Raw genomic sequence first — 20,897 nt, 5'->3', positions numbered from 1 at the left:
GCTCTGTTAGGAATGAGTGACTCAAATGCGATGGCTCCCCTGGCCCCCTGCCAAGGACGTGGCATGAGTATTTCTCAAGGCCTGTGAGCCCCAAAGAACACTGGTGTGGGAGGCAGCACCCCCTCCTAGAACACAGTAACCCCCACCCTAGGCTCTCTTAGGACCTCTTCTTTCTTCTGCAGAACCTGGCCTGCAGAACCTCTCCTACCTCCTCTCAGTCCCTGCCTGAGGGCTGGTCGGTGGCAATCACATTCGGGAGCAGAGCCAAGCCCTGCTCCCCTGGTAACCATGGATTCAGGACACCATGCACTCGCTGGATAGGAGAAAAACTAATGGCCCTGAACTCTGTAGTGTTTGTTACCGGGCCCAAAAGGGATGTTTTGTGATGATGATCTATGATATAAACCCTGTTCAGAAAAGCTGGGAGCATGCATGCATGTGTGTGCGTACGTTGCCAACGCCAGCTGCTTCCAAAACCAATTCCTGGAAAAAGTTCTGCTTCTCCCCCAACTCCCTGGCTCTGTGCTGATGGCCGATGAGTGCAGAAGAGCCCAAAGCCACGGAGAGAAGACCTGTGGGGCAGCTCTCCCGTGTCCCAGAGAGAGGAACGGTATCTAAGAGCACCCGGCTAATAGCTGAACTAAAACCAGGAAGTGTGTATCCCACGGCCCAGGCTTGGCAATGATTTGGGGGACCCTTCATCTCCTTGTCCCTTCTCAGGGTGCTGTTGCCACCAGTCTGGGGCCAGACAAATGAAATCAGGACTAAGTGGACCCGACAGCCTGAGAACACTGCCTCGGCCTGGATGCATTTCCACAAGCTCCCAGCCAGGTGGACAACTCTGCGTTCCGGATTCCTAGCTACCCTCCCCACCGCATTTCTCCCTTCTTTGGAAGCAACCACCATCAGACCGAAGGGGCAGTTTCCTAGGCACCGAGCGCCTGAGCCTACCTTCCCAAACCAGATCACCTGGCCACAGAGGCCCCCAAACCCTGCCCCAGTGGGTCCACCCTGGCCCTCTGCACCACCCCCCCAGAGCAGACACAAAGGCCACCCTTCTGTCCCCTGAGCACCTGTGCAAGCTGGTCTCCCACTCCTATCTGGTTGGCCTGAGCCTCACCTGTCCCACACATGTGATTGTGCCCCAGGGTGTGTACAAGGTGGCTGGAAACTTGAGCCCTGCCTGCTCGCCCGCTCTCCTAGGTATTTTAGGCCCTTTGTCAGGGAAGATGGCTTCCCCAGCACTGCCACCCAGAAGCCCCCCGCCAATGCCTCTGCTGTCTTTGGTGAGGCTGTCACTATCCACTAGCTGAATAGGAGCAGCAGGAAGGCCTGGGCCCCAGGAAGCAAGAGGAAAGCGGGAAGCGGCAGGAGGCCCGGTCCTGGGTTCAGGGCTGACTCCCTCCACAGCCCACACTGCCGCTCCGGTTCTGTTTCTCCAACACAAGCTGGACAAAGCTAGGCTCTGCATGGGGGCTGGCAGAGAGGATGAAAGCTGGGGGTGAAATGGCCTCAGGAAGATCCAAGAATAAACAAACACGAGAAAGAACATCAGGGTTGCCAAGCCCTTCTGCCGCAAGTGAGGGCTGAGCACGAAGGAGAAGCGCTTCTCAAAGGCATTCGGGTCACAGAATCTGAGAACATCAGGAGCTGACGGGGCTTCAGAGATTATTGAGGCCAACCCTCTCACTTCACAGAGGAGGAAAGAGAGAGGGGAAGGGGCTAGGTCACAGTCACCCAGCAGGTGAGTGGTACAGCCCGGCCATACCAGGGCAGGGGAAACCCACAAAGTGAATCCCAAATGCAGGCACGAAGTACTTGCATGTGAGTCACTGCCCCAGGGGTCGAAGAGATGGAAACATGAATGAAACCTGGTTCTCACTTTCAAGGAGTTTAAAATACAGCCCACAATTTTTTAAAAAAATAAAAAGTAGACTGCTTGCAGATACTAAAAAAGTTTAGTCTCAAAAGGCAAAAGACAAAAACATTCTCAGTCATCCAACTCCCAAGAAATCCCTTAAAATCAACCCTTTTTAAAAGTTCTCTCTCCCCCACCTTCCAGAAATTCTTACTCATTATTAATTCTATTGCTCACTATCTTGGCAGTAAGCTGCTTATTGCTCAGATTTATCCAGAACCCAGGGGGCTGCACACTGGCTCAAAACTCCTGCCATATAAAGTGAGGAAAGTAAGGGTCCACAGCAACACAGAGGACATTGGCTTTGAAGTCAGATGATGTGGGTTCAGACTCTGGTCCTGCAGTGATGCGCAGAGGGACAGGGACACAATGTAAGCTGTCAAGCCTTGGCCAACCCATTGGTAACGGTAATAAGAGTATCTACTTGGGGGGTGCCTCGGTGGCTCCGTCCATTAAGCATCCTTCAGGTCAGGTCATGATCTCACAGTTCCAGAGTTCAGAGTCCCGAGTCCCATACCAGGCTCTGCTATCTGCATGGAGCCTGCTTCAGATCCTCTGTGCCTCTCTCTTTGCCCTTCCCCTGCTCTTTCTCTCAAAAATAAATAAACATTAAAAAAAAAAAAAGAATACTGTATCTACTTGGAAGTGGTCATCTGAGGTTAGCAACACTGTGTAGGTGGTTACTGTTTTTATCCCCACTACACAGATCAGTAGACTGAGGCCCAGCGGTATTAAAGAACTTGTCTGAAGTCACATCACATGGATGTGGTTCAGCTGGGACTCGGCAGGCAATCGGGCCAGGCAATCGGGCTCCAGAATCCATGTTGTCAAACAATACCTTCCAGCGCTCTCCACAACACCTCCGCTTCAGCAGGCCGGTAGGTAGGGAGCAAATGCGGGACTTGCTGGGCACAGGGAAAACTCACATCGCCCCACAGAGACCAGTACCAGCAGTAAACCCCAGCCCTGAGAGAGCAAGAGCTGCCCATTTCATCTCTGGGGCCCCTTGAAGACAGTCCTGAAGAATCACTTATAGACAGCCACTGCTGACTTTGAAGATTCCAAGCCATGATTTCGGACTGCATGTGGGAACGCGGGGCTGGTGACAGACTGGGGTCTTAGACGAGCATCGGCCTCATCTTCCCTGCTCTCCACTGCCCGCTACGTCCTTTCTCTAGGAGTTCCCAAGTCCCTCTGAGACTGTCAAGGGCGTCCCAAAGCAAGCTCTGCTGGGCAGACAGAGGGGCCAGCAGGTTGGGCTCACAGGTGAGTGGCCTGGGCCGCGCCCTGCCCGGACAAAGGCCCCCTGTCAGCCCCCCGCTGAGGGGGCAGAGACCCTGCAGCTGGCAGCTGTAGGCCACGCAGGAGGCTGGATGTGAGGCCACAGGCCGGCCTTCCCGCCCCCCGCGGTGAGCGTGCCCCTTTCCCCTCGCCTGGGGCCCTGGGGCAGCTATTTTTAGCTCTTGACACCTGGGTATTTTGCAGCCGCAGGATGTCCGGTTTGGAGTCTCTTTCTGGGAATCCCACATGCGGCTGTTGTAAACAGCCCCACGCAGCGGTGGCCCGAGCTGGGAGCCGGCACCCCCCCTTCTGCTGTTTGAGATGAATCAAACAGGAAGCAGACGTAACCATGGCAGCGGCAGCTCGAGCTCCCTGGGGGTGGGAAAGCGTCCTTCCTGGCTCCTTGCCCCCGGTCCAGGTCCTCTATTCCACCCCATGGCCTCCCCTCCCAGCCTGAGACCTGCTGGATGCTGAGGCAGGGGGAGCTGAGCCTCCAAGCTGTGTGAGACGGGCACTCTCTGGGGAGCCCCACTAGCCTCTGGCAAAGAGAACCCGGGGCTCCTCCCAGCCCTGCCCACCTCCGGGAGCCTCCAGGACCACCACTCAGTCTTCCCTGCCTGTCTTGGTAAAGGGGCAGAGGTGGGGGCAGAGCTGCTCACTCAGGGTGGCCGGACTCGGAGGGCCTGCATCCACTTCCGGTCACCCACAGCCTTCTCCTTACAGCCAGGCCTGCCCAGAGCACCTAGGGAATTCCTGAGCTAGCAGGATCAGCCCCCTGGTCAGACTGCCTTAGGGTTTCTCAGGTCCTGAAAGCCCTCAAAGGCCAAGTTCCCACTTACCCTCATTCCCCTGTTCCAGCAGCTCCAATCCCTGAGATAGGAAGTTCACCATGGTATCTAACCACCATCTTTCCTATCATAAGCAAAACATCCTGAGCAGGCAAGATGGGGGCCCCATCTGTGATGTGGGGAGAGGAGTGGAGGTTCTGTCAGCTTCTGCCTCTGTCTCTCCCCTCCCCCAGCCCCTGCCGCCCCACTTAGACCAGCTGCTCCCTCTTAGCAGCCAGCCCCAGACAGTCTTTCTCAAGGGCCAGCGCTTGCCCCAACAGGAAGCACGGTCACCGCCCTGGGGCTGCCTCTCGGAGCCGCTCCTTCTCCCTCCAAGGTCTCATATTCGTTGCCTTGCACTCCTCGTTGTTCCCGCAGTTTCTGGGCCCTCCTTGGCCGGATCAGGCCCCGTGTGTCCCCCGCTCCTGCCTGCCCCCCGCTCCTGCCTCTGCCAGACTGCACGTGAGCCAGGAGATGCGTCTTCCTCGGCTCCCCCCACCTGTGCCACCCAGGAGGCCACTCAGCCCACTCCAGAGACTGCCCGGGGAAGTTTAAGTTATAAGATTAATAAGACTAAGTTCAAGAAGTAGTATCTAATTATAATTATTAATGAATAAGGTCAGTGATGACCCACAACCAAGTACCAAATGCCTACTGTGTGCTGGTCACCATGCTAAGCACCTTACTTGTACTCTCTCACTCAGTCCTCACAAAAACCCCGTAGGGTAGATACCCTTAGCAACCTCCTTTCACAAAGGAAGAAACTGAGGCGTGGCATTTTAAAGAAACTGGTGGAGGCCTGTACACAGCTCGTAAGTGGGTTTCTGGGGCTCTAGAGCCTAAGCTCGTAACCATTACACTGGCACACAGGTCCACCCACCTCCCCAGGTGGTGAGGGGAGGCCACTGAGGGGCCACAGGACACAGTGAATCGCAACATCTGAAGGCCTGGGCGTGACTCCCGGGGGGTGCGGCGGTGTGTTCCCACAGTGCGCTAGTATTCCGTCCAGAAAACATCAATGGCAACAAAAATAAAAACAGAGATAATCATCTCTGCCTGTGCCCTTCACATGCCTTTTGTCTCCAGGAGGCACTCCCAACCCTATCTTCAGTTCCTTTTTCATCTTGTGTTTTCCCTGTTTTTTTTAAATGTACACGTTACTATTTTATTGTTTCCTGTAAGCAGCCTCCAGCAGGATATAACCAAACAAGCAAACCTCCCAGGGCTGCCGTGCACGATCAAATGCTGTGCGAAGGCGCTCTGGAAACCGGCAAGCACCGTATAAAATGCAGGTTGCATAACCAGAGCAAGTCACCCGTGGAGTGGCTACTTGGGAGTGAATTCCCTTGGGAGGAGACGCTCGCTCTCTTTTCTCTCTCTCTCTCCCTCTCTCTCTCCCCCAGGCCTCATGCACACAGGCAGGGCGGTGGGCAGGTAGAAGAGATGGAGGCACCCACCAGGGCAGAACAGAGCACCCACCTTCAGGGCGGACTCCTGGGGACTAGGAACAGGGCAGAAGGCCATCAGTACCACTGGACCTCAGGCAGGGGAAGGCAGAGGCCACTGTGGAGCCCCTGGCCTGCTCCATGGCCTGGGGGCATCACGGATAGGAGTCCACGAATACCAGTAAGCTATGAATGCTGGCTCCCACATGAATATTAACGACAGTGAGTACCCAGAGATCTCCATCCCCGTTGTGCCTGGGAATCCCCCTTGTTTTGCCTGTTTTATTTCTGGAAGATGGCACAGATCTATCGGGCCATGATTCTCCTGATGACATGATTCCCTTCTGCAGCCAGGACTGCCCTTGGGATTGGGTGGGCCAGGGTTTTTCCAGATCACAAATACAGCCAAGGTGCTTACACGGCCTTCAGGGAACTCCATAGCCAGATGCATGGTCCTGAGTACTGATCTGGACAAACCAGCTGTGAAGGACAATTTCTGGCCACCTGGGAATTCGACACGATGAAAATTCACTATAGTGGAAGGTGGAGGTCACTGACTGAAAAGCCAGCATGTGCAGCGTAATCTCATTTTCATAGAAACTGTGACATATAAAGGCACATCAGGAAACAGGGAGGTGTGAAGAGGTATTGTGGCAGTGCTCTCTGACTGCTGGGACTGGAATGTTTTCCAATTTAAAAATTTTTGCTCGTCTGTGTTGTCTGACCATCTACAATGCACGAGAGCTGCCTCTGTAAAAACAAAACCGACTGTATGTGTATATGTACACACACAAGTATAAAGATGTCACAGCCAATGGGTAGCAAAGTCAAGGTTCAGCTTCTGCTTCCCATGAGAACCAGGACAGCAGGCTTTCACGGACTCTAACGCAGCGGATTCTCGGACCCTATAACCTCTGAGGTTCTGCATTATTTACAACCTAGCATCCCCTGCCTCTCCTGAATCACACAGAAGGCCTAGCACGGGGCTGGGCACCAAGTCAGGACTTACTTAATGAATGCCTGTAGGCTGAATAATGATCATTTCCTGAAAGAGATGCCTGCTGCCTCTTCCAGGGCCACAGTGCTGGGAATACTCACTGCTGACACCACTGACCTTCCCATCCCTCCTCTGCCTCATGTTCGTCTTAAGAGCTGCCAGGGAGGGGCTAAAATAAAGGTCACTCTAGCAGACGCTGCCAAGGTATTCCACATCAGGGCCATCAGGGCGGTCCCATCCCAGACCCTTTCCAGAGCCAGCTGGCTTTGAGACCCTTGGGTCCTCTGGCATCCTGCCTCACTGGGAGAGCCTGGGGGCGGTGGAGTTAAAGAGAGAAGAAGGGGTCCACCCTGTGACTTCTGGCTACAGACTCCTGCTATTCCAGGCCCTTATGGGTGGAGGAATTTGGAACAGTGAATTTGGCCTGGTTTTTTCTGTGAACTGGGGCTGGGCCCAGTTTCTGTTCTTCATGTCTTTAACATTCCCTAGCCCTGACCTTCAAAAATATGAACAATAACATTAATAATAATGATGAATACTCTGGATGCACTGGCTTCAGACCAGGCATGGCATTAACATTATTTATCTTAATCTTCATAGCAACTCCATGAGGCTGAAACCATTATTATCTTCACATTACAGAGATGGAGAAACTGAGGCACAGAGAGCCATGTGCCTGCCCAAGGTTACACTCAGCTGCTTGCAGGAAAAATAGGGACTCTGCCAAGGTCATCCCATTCCTCCCTTTGTGTCCTTACTGGAAGGCTCTTCTGCCAGGCTTTGCAATGGGCACAGGAGGGTCCTAGGTGAGAATTAACATCTGTAGGGGGCTTTCAAATTCCCACTGAAAGACTAGGAAGTGAAGGCTGAGGGGCCTTCACAGCCTTGCACAAGGTTCCACAGCATTCAGCATTGGGAATCGAACCCAGGTCTTTGGCCTCAGAATGGTACACTTCTTGCTCCTAGATCAGACAATCTTGCCCGCCCAGCTCTCGCCAGCCTGGAAGAGAGAACGCACATCTCTGGAACCATGGAGATGCAGCCTGAGCTCAGCCCCTCGCCCCGGTGGGGGTGGGGGAGGGGGGTTCTGTGCCAGCACCTCATCAGCGTCTCCACCGTGACTCACTCCTGGGACCCAGGGGAAACACAGCCCCGTGCGGCGGGCAAACACGGCCTGCCTCCTGCCCCGCCTCCAGCTCCCCGCCTCCACATTTGCTAACCGAAACCCGGCTGCTGCTATTTTTAACCCTCCAGCTCCCCCTTGCCTGGGGCTCCCCCCTTCACCCCACCCCCACCCCCCTGCCCCAAGCGGTGCCACCAGCCTGTCATTCTGAGAACAGTTCTATAACCTGAACGCCCCGACGGGTGCAGCGGATGCCCGGATAGGTTTGTGGGGCAAGCAAAACAAGACGGTTACAGCCCAGTTGCCGAATTCCCCCACCCCGGACTCTTTCCGAACCCGTGGCTCCCAGCTTGCCCCGCCTCTCCCGGCCTTCCTGGGAGCTGGGGGTGGCAGGAATGGGACTTCCTGGGCTGGGAGTGACAGCAGGAGCCAGGGCTGGGCTCCTGGGAATGGGCTCTGAAGTGAGCTGAGCTGTAAGAGGGTAGCCCTCTTCTTCCCAGGGCAGAGGCTCTTCCTGAAGGCCCAACATCTCTGACCCCCAGGGTTTCCAATCCCTGCAGGCTCGGGGGAGGGGGGGGGAGTGGGGGTGGAGAAGGAAGTGGGGAGGCGGCAGGGTGGGAATGGTGAGCCTGGCCCTGGGCCCTCCTTACTAAAAGTCCCCTCCCCATCCTGCTGTGGGGTTATGGAGGGGCCTGGGTTAAGCCTGGGAGGGAAGGCCTGGGAGGCTCAGGAGCCCACTGGTCTGTGTACTGAGCAGCCTAAAGGAGCCCCAGAGTAGAATGCCAGGTGAAGCAATAGGGGAGGGGGCAGGGAGCTCTTTTCCTACCTGGGGGCTCCTCTAACACTAGGTCTCTAAGGAAGGAAAGGGCTGTACCTCCCTGCAGCCTCAGCTCCTAGTTCCACCAGGGAACACCCCCCCTTTCTCCCTTCCTCCACAGAAGAGGGTGGAGGTGAGAGGGCCTGAGGGCTCCTGGATGTGAAAGTCAGCCTCCCGAGAGGGGGATGGGGTAGGACCTGCAGGGGCACTAGCTGGTGTCTGCCCCCTGGGCTGAGAGTCTGCACCCCTGATTGGCCAGCCTCAGCCCTCTCTGAAGCCCTGTCCTCTCTGATCCCAATGGCTCAGGCTAGACCCAGAGAGTAGGGACGGGGCACAGGAGATCCCGGGTGGGGAGATGGGGAGGAAGGGGATGAGGCTGGAGGAAGGGAGGCTGGTGTCAGTAATGGGGTGGTGCTTGAGGGTTCCTGGGGAGATGCTGCCACCTTTGCTGCCACCTTCCCAACACCCAACACGTGCACAGGGCCCTGGACGTAGCCCCTCGGAAGGGAAAAGGCTGTTCCTCGGAGCCACGGAGCAGCCTCAATTCCGGCCCTGTCCAGCTTCCCCTCCTCCTATGGGGACTGCTTGGGGAGCAGACACCCTGCCGCCCTCTATGCCAGGAAACAGGCTTCAGCCCTGAGCCAACGCTCAGTCCAGGTCCCCCACCTGGATCCAGACAGTTCCCAAGCATGCTCAGAAGCTCTGAGGGCCCACTTCTAGTCTGGGGAGGTGAGAGATGACACTGATAGGTCACCTTCTCAGGCCTCTCCTGGCCACCCTGTCTAAGGATGTCCCACCTTGTTATTCTCTATTGCTGCACTCAGTTCATTTCCTTCTTAGCGCTTACCATAGTGTATAACTAGACATATACACTCATTTCTTTACTTGCTTACTTGTTACTGTCTCCTCCACTAAAGTGGAAGTTCCCTGAGGTCAGACGCTCAGGCCTATGTGTTTACTGCATATCTCTGCCCAGTGCCTGGCACACAGCAAGGCTAGTAAGCCTCCAATGAATGGATGAATGGCTGAATGACTGGCTCGGCAAATGGGGCCTCCTGGCTGCCAATATCACCTTTATGGTAGATGCTCAACAGTTCCAGGATTTCCTCAGGGAGGAGAAAGCAGGATGTAAGAGGAAGAGCAAGGTCAGGAAGCCCAGGACCCCAGGGGAAAGGTCAAAGCCCAGCTAGCGTCCACATCAGCCCCATCTGGCCCACTGCATCATGCCAAGCGTGGACGTGTGCACAGGCAAGTCCCGGACTGATCTCGAAAGGTTTGAGTTTTGTCCTAGATCTTCCTCTTCATAGCCCTGTGTCCTTGGACAACCCACATACCCTTATGGGTCTTAGCTTCCTCCAAAAAAAAAAAAAAAAGGGAAAGAAAAGAAAAGAAAAGAAGAAACAATTAGCCCTGATCTGATCAGTGGTCCTCAAACACAGCTTTTCAGTAGAATCACCTGAAGCCCATTTTAAATCCAGATTCCTAGGCCCCAAGCCTGCAGATTCTGAGTTGGTCTTGAATGGGGCCTGAGGATCTTTATTCTTAACACCCTTCAGGTGGCTGAAACAAATGGTTCAGGACCTCGCATTTGAGGACCACGGATGAGATAGTGCTTTTCAGCACGCATCTGGACATCTACTAAAAAGCCACTCTTACATAGGTATGCGTTCCCCCAAAACATGTCCATATATCCCACACAGAGCCATAAATTGCAAAGGTGCACAACCATACAGATGACACACATCTGTACCGCACGTGTGCATACTCCCAAAACACCCAACGGAGAGCCACCACATGGATCCCAAACTGCCGTGGAACCACCACATGGACGTACACAGCCCAGGGGCATACAAACAGACCCCCACCACATACCCAGCGTGCACACACACCCGTCACGTGGTGACCCACACTAAACAGACTCTATCCTGAATTTATTTTGCCTCTGGGAAGCAGTCCAGGACCAAAGGAGCCATGCTCTGCTGATGAAAACATATTCCCCACCACCCCACTCCACCCCCGCCGCCTCCACCCCTACCCCTTGCCCCAGGCAGCAGGCTGTTCACCTTCTCCTTGAGGAGCGAGGGCTTCTGGAAGAGGACAGTGGTAAGATGGAAGGAGGGGAGGTTCTGAGCCCTCCTCAAAGTCCAGCAGCCCCTCCTCTTCCCTGCCCTCCCCCACAAGAGATGCAGACGGACCTACACCAGGCGACCACCCCCACCAGTGCTCACTCAGCCCCCTCACCTAGATTCCCAGGCCCTGGTCCTTGGGAGCCAAAAGGGCTAGGGAGGTGGCTTAATCTGGGGACTCCTCCTAATATTTAAGCTTCTAAGGAAAGGGCTGTCTGGGGGCACCTTCCTGCAGTCTGAAGGCCTGGGTCCCCTGGGGACGTTACCACAGAAACAGGGGGGAAATATCACAGGGAAACACAATACCCGGCAGGGTCACCTGCTGACCAGGCTTCCTGCTGTGTTGCCCACCACTATCACCCCCCCACCACCACCACCAACACGCACCATCTCACTGCCCTCATGGCCTCCTTCTCTGGCCTCAGCTTGGGCCTCTTCACCTATGCTCTCCTTCCTGCCTCCCCTGGGTTGGGGGAAGCAGCCTTACATAGAAAGTCTGCCCCTCTGTGGTTCTAAACAACATCAGGGATGGCCCAGGGCTGCGCCCCCCACTCCTAATCCTACCAACGCCCCCACCGCAGGAAATCAAAGCTTCCTGCCCCAGAGGAAGTGCCCCATCTAGTGAACAAATCCAACATACACAAATGCACAAATCCTGGACAGATGCCCTCCTCCCAGCTCTCAGGCCTTACTGTGGCCCTGCGTCTAGCAATAGCTCATATGTCACTGTAGGCCCCAGTCTCAAGTCTAAGAACGGGCCAGGGCCAAGGTGTGAGAGGTGGGCATGGGCAGGACCTCAGCCAGCCCAGGGAGGGGAAGGCCAGGAGAATGGGCACCAGCAGAGTCAGAAGGTCTAGTTCCAGCCCCACTCAGCGTACCATTCCCCGGCTGGGAGATCCTGGGCCTTGCATTAGCTGATCTACTCTATCAGGCCCCTGCCAACTTCAAAATTACCCACTCTTAATGAAAGGCCAGCAGGAAGAAGACAAAGAGGAGGTTGGGGTGACACCAGCTCTGCCTTCCTGGTCCCTGACAAGCATGCCTACAGTATAGGAGGGTCCCCACTCCCCACCCCCATCACACATGAGTTTCTCACTCCCAAGAGTTTTCAATTTTTTTTTTTAAATATTTTTATTTATTTCTAGGAGAGAGAGAGAGACAGCGTGAGCAGGGGAGGGTCAGAGAGAGAGGGAGTCACAGACTGAAACAGGCTCCAGGCTCCGAGCTGGCAGTCAGCACAGAGCCCGACGCGGGGCTCGAACCCACAAACCGCGAGATCATGACCTAAGCGAAAGTCGGACGCTTAACCGACTAAGCCACCCAGGCGCCCCTCACTCCCAAGGGTTTTCAATAAGGACTGAGGAGAGGATGGAGAAAGACAAAGTCCCAACTCTCATTCCCAGAAGCCACTCGGGATGAAAGCTGGGGTCCACCCAGCTGCCTGAGGGAGGTTTGGGACAGATAACGGCCCCCACGCTGGATGCCAATCCACTCTCCTGCTCTGTGTTCTGTGAAGTGTCCCTGAAATTCTGGCTCCATTTTGTTGACGGGGAACCTGAGCTTCAGTGTCAAAGCAGAGTGACCAGTTTAGATTCTTGGGAGAGTCAATGCAAGGCCTGAATGCAACCTTGCCAGCCTCAGGATCCCAGCCGAAGACCGAGCGGCCAGAGACAGTCACCCAGAGACTAAAGCTCAGAACACAAAGGCCTCAGGAGAACACTGCTCCAGGGCCATTCTAGACGTAACACCAAGAGGCCCCACTGGGCCTGTCTCTCCCGGGCTGTGAGGAACATCAGGGGACTAAAGGCAAGGGAGGAGTCCCGGCGGGTCCAGACCTGGTTCCAGTCCAATTTCACTGGGTACAACACAGCGGGACTGCGTTGTGCCTTAGTTTCCCTCAGAAGTGACTCCAGAGAAGAAGAAAATTACTTTACTGAGGTGGGTGGAGAGAACAGAGCAGAGACTAAGGGGGATGAGATGATGAGCAACGAGGAGCTAAGAGTGGCTTGCAGAAGCCAGAGAAGGAGCTTGGCAAGCACAAGGGATGGGTGCGAGGAGAGAAGTGTGCGTGGCGGCCAAACCACTTTAGGGACCTGGCCTATGGGGGTCCTTACTGGGGAGATATGGCCTGCCGAAATACCCCACTAGTGGGTAGGGAACGGAGTCACAGTCTCCTTTCTTTCAGCCCAGTGGCTGGGCAGTGTGGTCTTAAGAAGGTCCCCGTGAGTCCTGGTGCGAGTTCTGGGAACAGGCTGATGAGTCCAGATGTCGAGTCCCCAGCCCGGCCACTGAGGGCCAAGGCCTCATTCTCAACCTAAAAACTGGGCCTCAAGCAGATGTTGAATGTGGGTGTGGGATGGGATGGGCAGCAGCAAGACAGCCAGTGTCCAGATGCAGCGGGAGGCCTCTGTGTATGCAAGACAGCCAGCAGAGACCAGGGACTGGCGGGGGGGGGCGGGGGGGGGCGAGGGGGATGGTGGGAGGGGCAGCAGTGGCTGGCGAGGTCAGATCCAAACGGGCAGCCAGAGAGAAGGAAATGGGGCTCAGGGGACCGCGGGACCTGCAAGCTTCAGAGGGCTCTCTCCTAGCCACAGGCCTAGAAACTCTGGGAATCAGAGCCCAGCCCAGCTGCCAGACTGGCCCCCTGCTCACACTCCCTAGCACCAACAGACCCCAGGCCTGGGGGGCACACATCCTGTCCCCCACCCCTCAGGACACAGTCTGCGGTCCCCACCTTCCCGCACCGCTGCCCGCACCGCAGCAGCTCACTTGGGCACAGGTGTCTCTTCGCCCTGATGGGTGAGCAAGGGTGGGGGGCGGTGCTCAGCGAAACCTCACAGTCCCAGACCCTCCCTCCAGGGGATCTCTCCCCCCACCCCACCCCACGGCCGCTCCCCGCCGCGGAGGGGTCGGACAACGGCCCTCCCGAGACCCGAGGAATGGGGGCGCTGATGTCCAGAGCCCCTAGTCGGCCCCAACTCAGTGGGTCCTGCCCTTTGCCCTCCCGCTTCCAAACCTTCCGCCCCGGAGCACCGCCCCCTCCCGGGGCCGCGGCGGCCGTCCCTCCCTCCCTCCCGGTCCGCCGGTCGGTCCTCCCGGGGCTTGGGGGCGATGGGACGCCGGGCCTGCGCGCCAGCGGCCCGGGGCCTCCAACTCCCTCCCTCGGGCCTGTCTCTGCCCCGGGGCGGGCGGATGTGGGCGCCCCGTGGGAGGCCCGAGCCCTCCGGGCCCGGAACCAGCCCCGGCCGGGGGCCTGCCGGAGCCCCGCGGAGCCGGGCGGGGCGGGCGCGGTCGGGGGGCGCACTCCAGGCCGGGCCCGCGGGCCGCGCGGAGCCGGAGCCGAGCCCGAGCCCGGGCGGGCGGCGCTGGGTGTCTCGCGCAGGGCGGGGCGGGCGGGGCGGGGGGCGGCAGCCTCGTACTCACCAGCGCCGGGGCTGTGCATCCAGGGGCCGGGGCCCTCAGAGCGGGGGGCTCATGGCGGGGCGGGGGGCTGGGGCGCCGGCCTCACATCCCCCCAGTCGCCGGCGGCTGCAGAGCGACTGAGAGACGGCGAGAGGAAGGGAGGGGGCCGGGAGGGGGAGGGCCCTGGCAGCCCGGCCGGCCGGGTAGGATGACAATGGAAGGAAATGCTTTATCTGAGTCTGAGAGCGGGCCAAGGGGGAGGGGAGGGAGGGGGCAGGCGCTCGCGGCCCGGGGACACACCACCCTGGCAGACACTGCCCGGCGCGGCGCACGGGCGGCGGGCGGACACACCGCGCGGCCCGGGAGGCAGCGCCGAACCCGGAACGCGGGACGCGGCCCCGACCCGCGCGCGGCCGCCGCGCTGCAGCCCAGCCCCAGGCGCGGCGCGCCGACCCGCGCACAATTCCCGGAAACCCAGATACCTGAGCGCACGCAGCCTTGCATACACAGCGTACACGAGCGCACAGCCCTGTTTACACACGGCAGAATCATTCGCACAGACACACTTCTGGGAGGGACCCCCGCGCTCGCAAGTGCGTGCACGTACAGCCCACCAGCAAACATACGCACACAGGGGCAGCGGGACCCTCGTTGACTCCTAAGTCCCGGGCGAGGAATCCCAGACGGACACCCCCGTTCTCCATGCCCCTCCCCAACACGACTTGCCTGAGGAAAGTTCCAGGATCTGATTTGAATCACTGCCCAGCCCTCCCCCTCGCCCACCCCCCCACTCCACGCCTGCTGAGGGGAACAGAAGGGTCCAGCCTGTTCCTATTAAAAGAAAAGGGGGTTGGGGGTGGTGCTGATTTTGAAAGTTTTCATTTTTTAAAGAAATTTCTCAAGGGATTTCCTTCCCTCCTCTCCTCTTCCTCTCTTCCTCCCATTCCTCTCTCCCTACAACCCTCCCCTCTACTTTCCCCCTCCCGGTCCCTATGAGTCAAACTTCAGCAATGTGCCCAGTGTCTCCCAGTGCATTACAGCGGATCACAGAAATGTTCCAGTCTGTGAGTCGGAATGCAGCCGCCTCCAGCCCTCCCTCAGCTAATAAACTCAGCTCTGGGCCAGCTTTGCGCAGCAAAGTCCTCTCTGCGCCCCCCCCCCCCCAACTCTTAACAGGACCAGAAGGTCAGACTCAGGGGTCAGGGGCTGAGGACCTCCCCATTGTGCTTCCCCAGCCCAGCCTGTCGGCCCTGTGGCCTCTGGCAATATGCTGGGTGGGAGACACAGCCACTGGCTCTGGGACAGGGAGAGGTCCACCACCCAAAACACTAGCTCTCCTGTAGTGGGAGGCTTCACCTCTGGAAGGCAGGATGCAGCTTCCCTCTGACTTCCTACCCATCCTACCTCCCTCTATCCGAGGAACCCCAAGAGTCTCACGATTCTACAGGAGAAACCGAGGTGGCGCCAGGCCACATGGGAAGCAAGAGTCCACAGTGGCCTAGAGGGGCCTGGCCTGGCACCGTCCAACTTCTGACCACAGGCCCTTGTTCCTGCGAGCACAGCCCCAGCCTCAGCACTTACTGCTACCTGGAATTTTTAGCAGCTGCCTTCCTGCTTCAGTTCCTTGTCCCAGGGCTCACTCAGCAGGCAGATCCAACCTCTCTCGGCTCATGTTAACTTACCCTCACACACTCCTCGCCTGGCATCCATGCCCTCCCGCAACATGGCAGCACACTGTGCGCATTCTGTCTTTCTCACTCTGCCTCCCTCCCTTTACTTTTTTTTTAAAAGTTCATTTATTTATTTTGAGAGAGAGCGCGCGCCTGTGTGTGCCTATGAGGTTGGGCGGGGAGTATAGAGAAAGAGGGAGAAAGAGAAGTCCACGCAGGCCCCTACCCAACTTGAACTCAGGGACCGTGAGATAATGACCTGAGTCGAAATCAAGGGTCAGGTGCTTAACCGACTGAGCCACCCAGGTGCCCCATTCCTCTCTTTATTTATTATATTTTCTTGCTTTTTTGCCCAGTGCCTCCTGGTACTCAGTGCTCAGTAATGTTAGGTGTTATTTCTCTTATTATTTCAGCTAAACTGGGCTGCTGCCTGCTCCCCATCATGTCCTTGTGCTTTCCTGCTCCCTTATTTTGGGCCATCCACAAGTGATGTTCTCCCAGCCCCTTGCTGCTCCTGTTGAAATTTTTCCAATCCTCAAGGTCTATATACTGTCTCTAGAAGCCTTTCCCGGATTCACATAACCAGAGGAGTTCTTCCCCTCCTTTAGAGGACCCCACCCCCACACCACCAACAGTCTTTCTCTGTACATTGACCTTCATCCACCTAGTCTACATGTCTCAACTCTCCTACCTTCCCAAGAATGTTCAAGAGCGGACATCCCCTGAGCCCAGCTACTGCCTTTAGTCATGGGTGCATTTCTCTTAGTGTCTTGCTAAGTGCCTTGCTCAGAATTCAAGCTCCCTATGAGTTATTTGTTGAATTGAGACAGATGTTCATGACCTTCAAGGACCATCCCCCCAGCTGGACACCCTTTTTTCCCATGACTGCCATGCTGACTCTGCAAGACACATGTTCTACCTCAGGTGCATTCTTCCCAGCTTTCGCCTCCAAACCAGATGACTCTCCTTCCAGATTCCTCCTCCGGGCCCACTGCTTCCAGAAAAATTGCTCAGTTACTTTAGATTCCCAGCCTCTCACCCCACCTCTGCCTCACCGTCTCTCTCTTTTAGTCCTGCAATGCCTCCCACCTTAATGCCCCCGCAGGACTCCTGTAGTTATTTCTGGACTGAAATCAGGCCCTTGTTTGCTCATTTCTACCATGTGCATCATTCATGTATTTGTCCGTGAGCCTTCTTTTTCTTTTTGACCTAATCACTGAGTTCTGACAGAGTTGAGCAAAAAGGGTATCTCCCCCTGCCTCTGTCTGTCCCCCAAGTATCCAGCACTTTCTACACATACCAGGATTCACTGTCCCCAAAGTATGGCCAGGAAGACAACATGTGAGACTTGCATCTGGGAAGCTGGACTGTGTCCTTCCTTCACCCGCCAGCTTACTTCTCACTCCATCACCACCACCCTCCCACCCAAAACAGGATCTTAAGCCAGTTTCTAAGTCACATGCCCCTTGCTGGGATATGTTAGGGAGCCTCCAGGAGCCCTGAGAGACACAAGGCAGAAAAGCGTTAAGTCGCCTCTCTCTCCTCTACCATGGTTACCATGGGAAGTTTCTCTGCTATGCTCTTGAGTCGGGCCTCTCCCAGGATGCTCAGCCAAGCACCTAGCAGATGAGATTAGCCCCATAGGACCTGCCTTGGCTCTCTTGAGTCTTCCCAGAGTCTCTGGCCAGTACAAAGCCCAAGGACATACCCCTTCTGCTTCTCTTTGGGCTTCTGCCCTTCTTTCCTTTCTTTCTCCTCTCCTTCCCTTACGTGGCTACCTTTTACTGACTATATGCCATGTAGCAGCCCTATGCTATCCCCTTTGGCAAACATTAGATCATTTATTCTTAATAATCCTGTTATCCTTGTGATTAGAGTATGGCCCACAAAGGTTAAGAAATATGACCAAAGTTACACAGTTGGTAAGTGATAGGGCCATTTGTTCATTCAACAAATATTATTGGGTGCCCCCCCCCTTGTGCCAGGATTCAAAGCTCCAGAAAGTCATCCAGTCTAAACCTCAGGGCCCTGAGACCACTCCCGTCCCAGCCTTCTGATGCGGTAGCCAAAGCCATGATCCCTCCCTAAACCATACTTCCCACACACTCCCCACAAAGCCAGTCAGAAAGTGCTCATTCCCCAAGGCCCCAGTAAAATCTCAGAGGACAGCCATTTCATTGGGTTGGGTCAGGCCTTGCACTCCGGTTTCCAAACCTGGGATCAAACGCGAATTCCCCGGTTTGGGATTTGCAGATTGATAGGGGAGGTAGGTCTCCAACTCCACATAGAGGGTTTCATGGCACCGGATGTAACAAGTGGAAGGCAAGAAGGCAGGAAGGAAGGAGGGAAGATAATTAGGATTTATTGAGTGTCTCCTCTGTATAGTGTGCTATTCAAGGCCCTTTCACTTACATCTCATTATTACCCATATTGTTTGACTGGGCAAACTTAAGCTCAGAAAGACAAAACGATTTGCCTAAATCCACAAAGCCAGTAAGTGACTTAATCCTGGACGTCTGATTCAGAGCCTATGCAGTCTCTGTGGCAGGTCAGAACAATGGAGGAGCTGCTGCCAGGTCTCCTGCCCCAGTGTAAACCTGGCTACCCGAGGTCTCCGCCGATCTACGGGGGACATTCTAGATGCCAAATGTACCTTCTACCGCCACCAGTCATGCGGTCTCATCCCTGGTTCCCACCTCTCTCTGTTGGCATTGCCCAAGCAGGATTAGAGGGGCTACGTAAGTATTCGAGTCAGGGTTGGGGAGGTGTGGCTTTGGGGTACAGCCAGCCAGACTTGGGATTTCAGGATGTGAGAGAAGAGGTAATACATCCTCCTGGGCCAGAATTGGATGGATAGATAGGTCAAGAAGAGGTTGGGGCATGGTTACAAGTCCAGATGCCTCAGATGATGCTGGGAACTAAGGCAGGTGGCGAGAACTAAGTGAGTCCCTTACCCTGGCCCCTGCCTCCCTCCAGTGTCAACAAAGGTGATGTGGTTTCCCCTGTGGTCTGTTGCCCTAGACACCTGCAGTTCTTAGTATATGTGTATGTGTCTATGTGCCGAGAGTAACATGGGGGGACATAAGGAGAGAGCGGGGGTACAGAATGGTGAGGGGCAGGAAGTCAAAGACAAGGACTCCTTAACGCCAAAGCAGCTTGAATGCAAAAGATGGCAGAGGTCACCCCCTTGACAACTCCGGGTCCCTCACTAGGAACATCAGGAGAATCTGGGCTCTGGGCTGGAAGTCAGGGGACTTGAGTTCTAGACCCCGTTCTGCCACTCACTTCCTGGGTCACACCCTTCTAAGTGTCAGATTTCTGCTCTGTAAAATAGCAGTATCTTGGCTACCTTCTTCCCAGGGCTGATTCTGAGATCAAGTGAAGTACTTATTCAAATATTTATACCACTGTGAGTTTTAGAATTATTGTCCTGAGAGCATAAGAAATATTACAGTTGCCCCTGGATACACAACACACAGACACACACACACACACACTCACAACCCACGGTGGAGATAAAGAAGGTTAAAGGCAAAAACAAAAACTCAGCCTCTGCCCTCACATTGATCACAATGTGTTGAGGAAACAAAACAAACATAAGATACTTGAAAGCCTCTAGTGAAGCCAACTATTTTTAAAATCTCACTGTCTGTGTGATCTTGGCCAAGTCACAATCTCTCTGGGCTTCAGTTTTCTCATCTATCCAATGAGGCGAGCTGGTTTAGGTCACATCTATTTATTTTTCTGAGTCTAAAGCAATTGTCTAATCCTGTCATTCCAAACGTCAGTGAGTACACAGCAAAGAGGAAAGACCTGCGCCGATCACAGCCCTAACGAAGTAGGGAATTTTGAGCTGGGTTTTGGAGGAGCCCAGAGATGTGAATCAGTGTGGGGTGAGGGGGGTGACATTCCAGGTAGGGTGAATGGCGTGCAGAGGGTGAGGCGAGGAAACAGGGGGGTGGCAAACAGCTTAGCGAGGCTCAGGAATGAGGTTGGTAAGGCCTGAAGGAATTTGGAGAGGAAGTCAGGACCCGAGGAGAAGGGGCAGTCACCGGGCTGAGGCAGCTGAGATGAGATAGTGGGGGAGGAATATGGGTGGGAAGACACTCTCCCAGCCCCAGAGGTTGGTGCCAAAGCCCATCCAGCCAAACTCCACCCAGGAGAGAAGGAAAGAAAGATTCCCTTGCCAAGAGGCCCCACCCACCCTTCCCTCCTCTCCCAGCCCCATTCCCAACCCTGAGGTAAGCCAGAGCCCCCCTGACTCCAGAGCTGCCATTAGTGTTGGCAACAAGCAGATGGGAGCACTGCCTCGTCCCCCCATAACAATAATACCAGCAACAAAATAATAATTCTAGTAATGAGGATGCCGATGAGATAAACTCCCCACCTGCCCTCCGATAAACCCCACAGCACTAAAACCTCTTGGTGTGACTCTTCTGTTTACTAGGATGTTTGCTCTTTAAGAGCTGCAAGTGATTTATAAGATTATCTGGTCTATAGGCTTCTCCCCCAAAACTGACATTATAACAAAATCACTTAGAAGAATCTGTGAAAAACAGATCCCTGGGCCCCTCACAGACTCAATCAGACTCTTTGGGGGGGGGGGCGAGCAAGGGGTGCTCAGTAATCTATAGCTCCCCAAGTAATTCTAAGATATGGTTAGGTTTAGGATGCTCTGATCTAATCCCCACCACTCCTTTTACAGATAAGGACACTGAGGACCCAAGGGGGAAATAACTTGCCAGAGATGACGTGGTTAATCAGTGATGGGGAGCAGGCAGACAGAGAACTCAGGTGTCCCAGCTTCCAGATCGGTGCTTCTTCTAACAGCCTACACTGCCCAGGCCTGGAGATGCCTGTGCCAACAGACATTATGGTCAGGGAGGCAGCCACTGGGCCATACTCTAATCATGAGCAAGAAGAAATTCGTCTGAGTTGCAAAATGCCTTTCTACAGCCAGCTCACAATTACTCGCTCCAGTGGGCCCCTGCGGGAAGGCTGTGGTCCACCCACTGGTGGGCTTGGGGCTTTGGCCTTGCTACATGCCCCCAGCAGGACCTTCTGTAGCCCCAGTGGCTGTGTTGGCTGGAGGGCAGGGTCCGACTTAGGTACCAGTCTTAATGGTTCCTTTTTGGAAGCACTTATCGCTGGCCCCAGAATCTCTAGGAAGACCTTGAGGAGGTCCTCACCTAGGGACATATACCAATCTTCCCTAGAGGTTCTTTTCAGGGTGGGTTTAGACTGCAGCCCTGTGGGCCAGGGGAGTAGAGGCAGGAAAGGAGTGAGGAGCT

General features: G+C 55.4%; 1 protein-coding gene across 4 annotated transcripts in view; it reads right to left on the bottom strand.

Moving 5' to 3' along the window:
• Positions 1–14,098, bottom strand: part of HDAC7 (histone deacetylase 7) — a 35,594-nt gene extending 21,496 nt beyond the window's left edge. For 2 of the 4 annotated variants that reach the window (XM_039243090.1, XM_039243091.1), the window contains exon 1: positions 13,958–14,098. In XM_039243090.1, coding sequence (XP_039099021.1) covers positions 13,958–13,976 — 19 coding nt within the window. In that variant the 5' untranslated portion in view covers positions 13,977–14,098. Of the gene's footprint in view, positions 1–4,038; positions 4,057–13,957 lie in introns of those variants that run through there. The other 2 variants (XM_039243092.1, XM_039243093.1) reach the window with 2 other exon arrangements.
• Positions 14,099–20,897: the final 6,799 nt, after the last annotated feature.

Source organism: Hyaena hyaena, unplaced genomic scaffold (assembly GCF_003009895.1).
Source record: "Hyaena hyaena isolate Hyena2069 unplaced genomic scaffold, ASM300989v1 scaffold_221, whole genome shotgun sequence".
Lineage (NCBI taxonomy): Eukaryota > Metazoa > Chordata > Mammalia > Carnivora > Hyaenidae > Hyaena > Hyaena hyaena.
The sequence above is the reverse complement of the archived record's forward strand: the minus strand, read 5'-3'. Positions and strand labels throughout refer to the sequence as shown.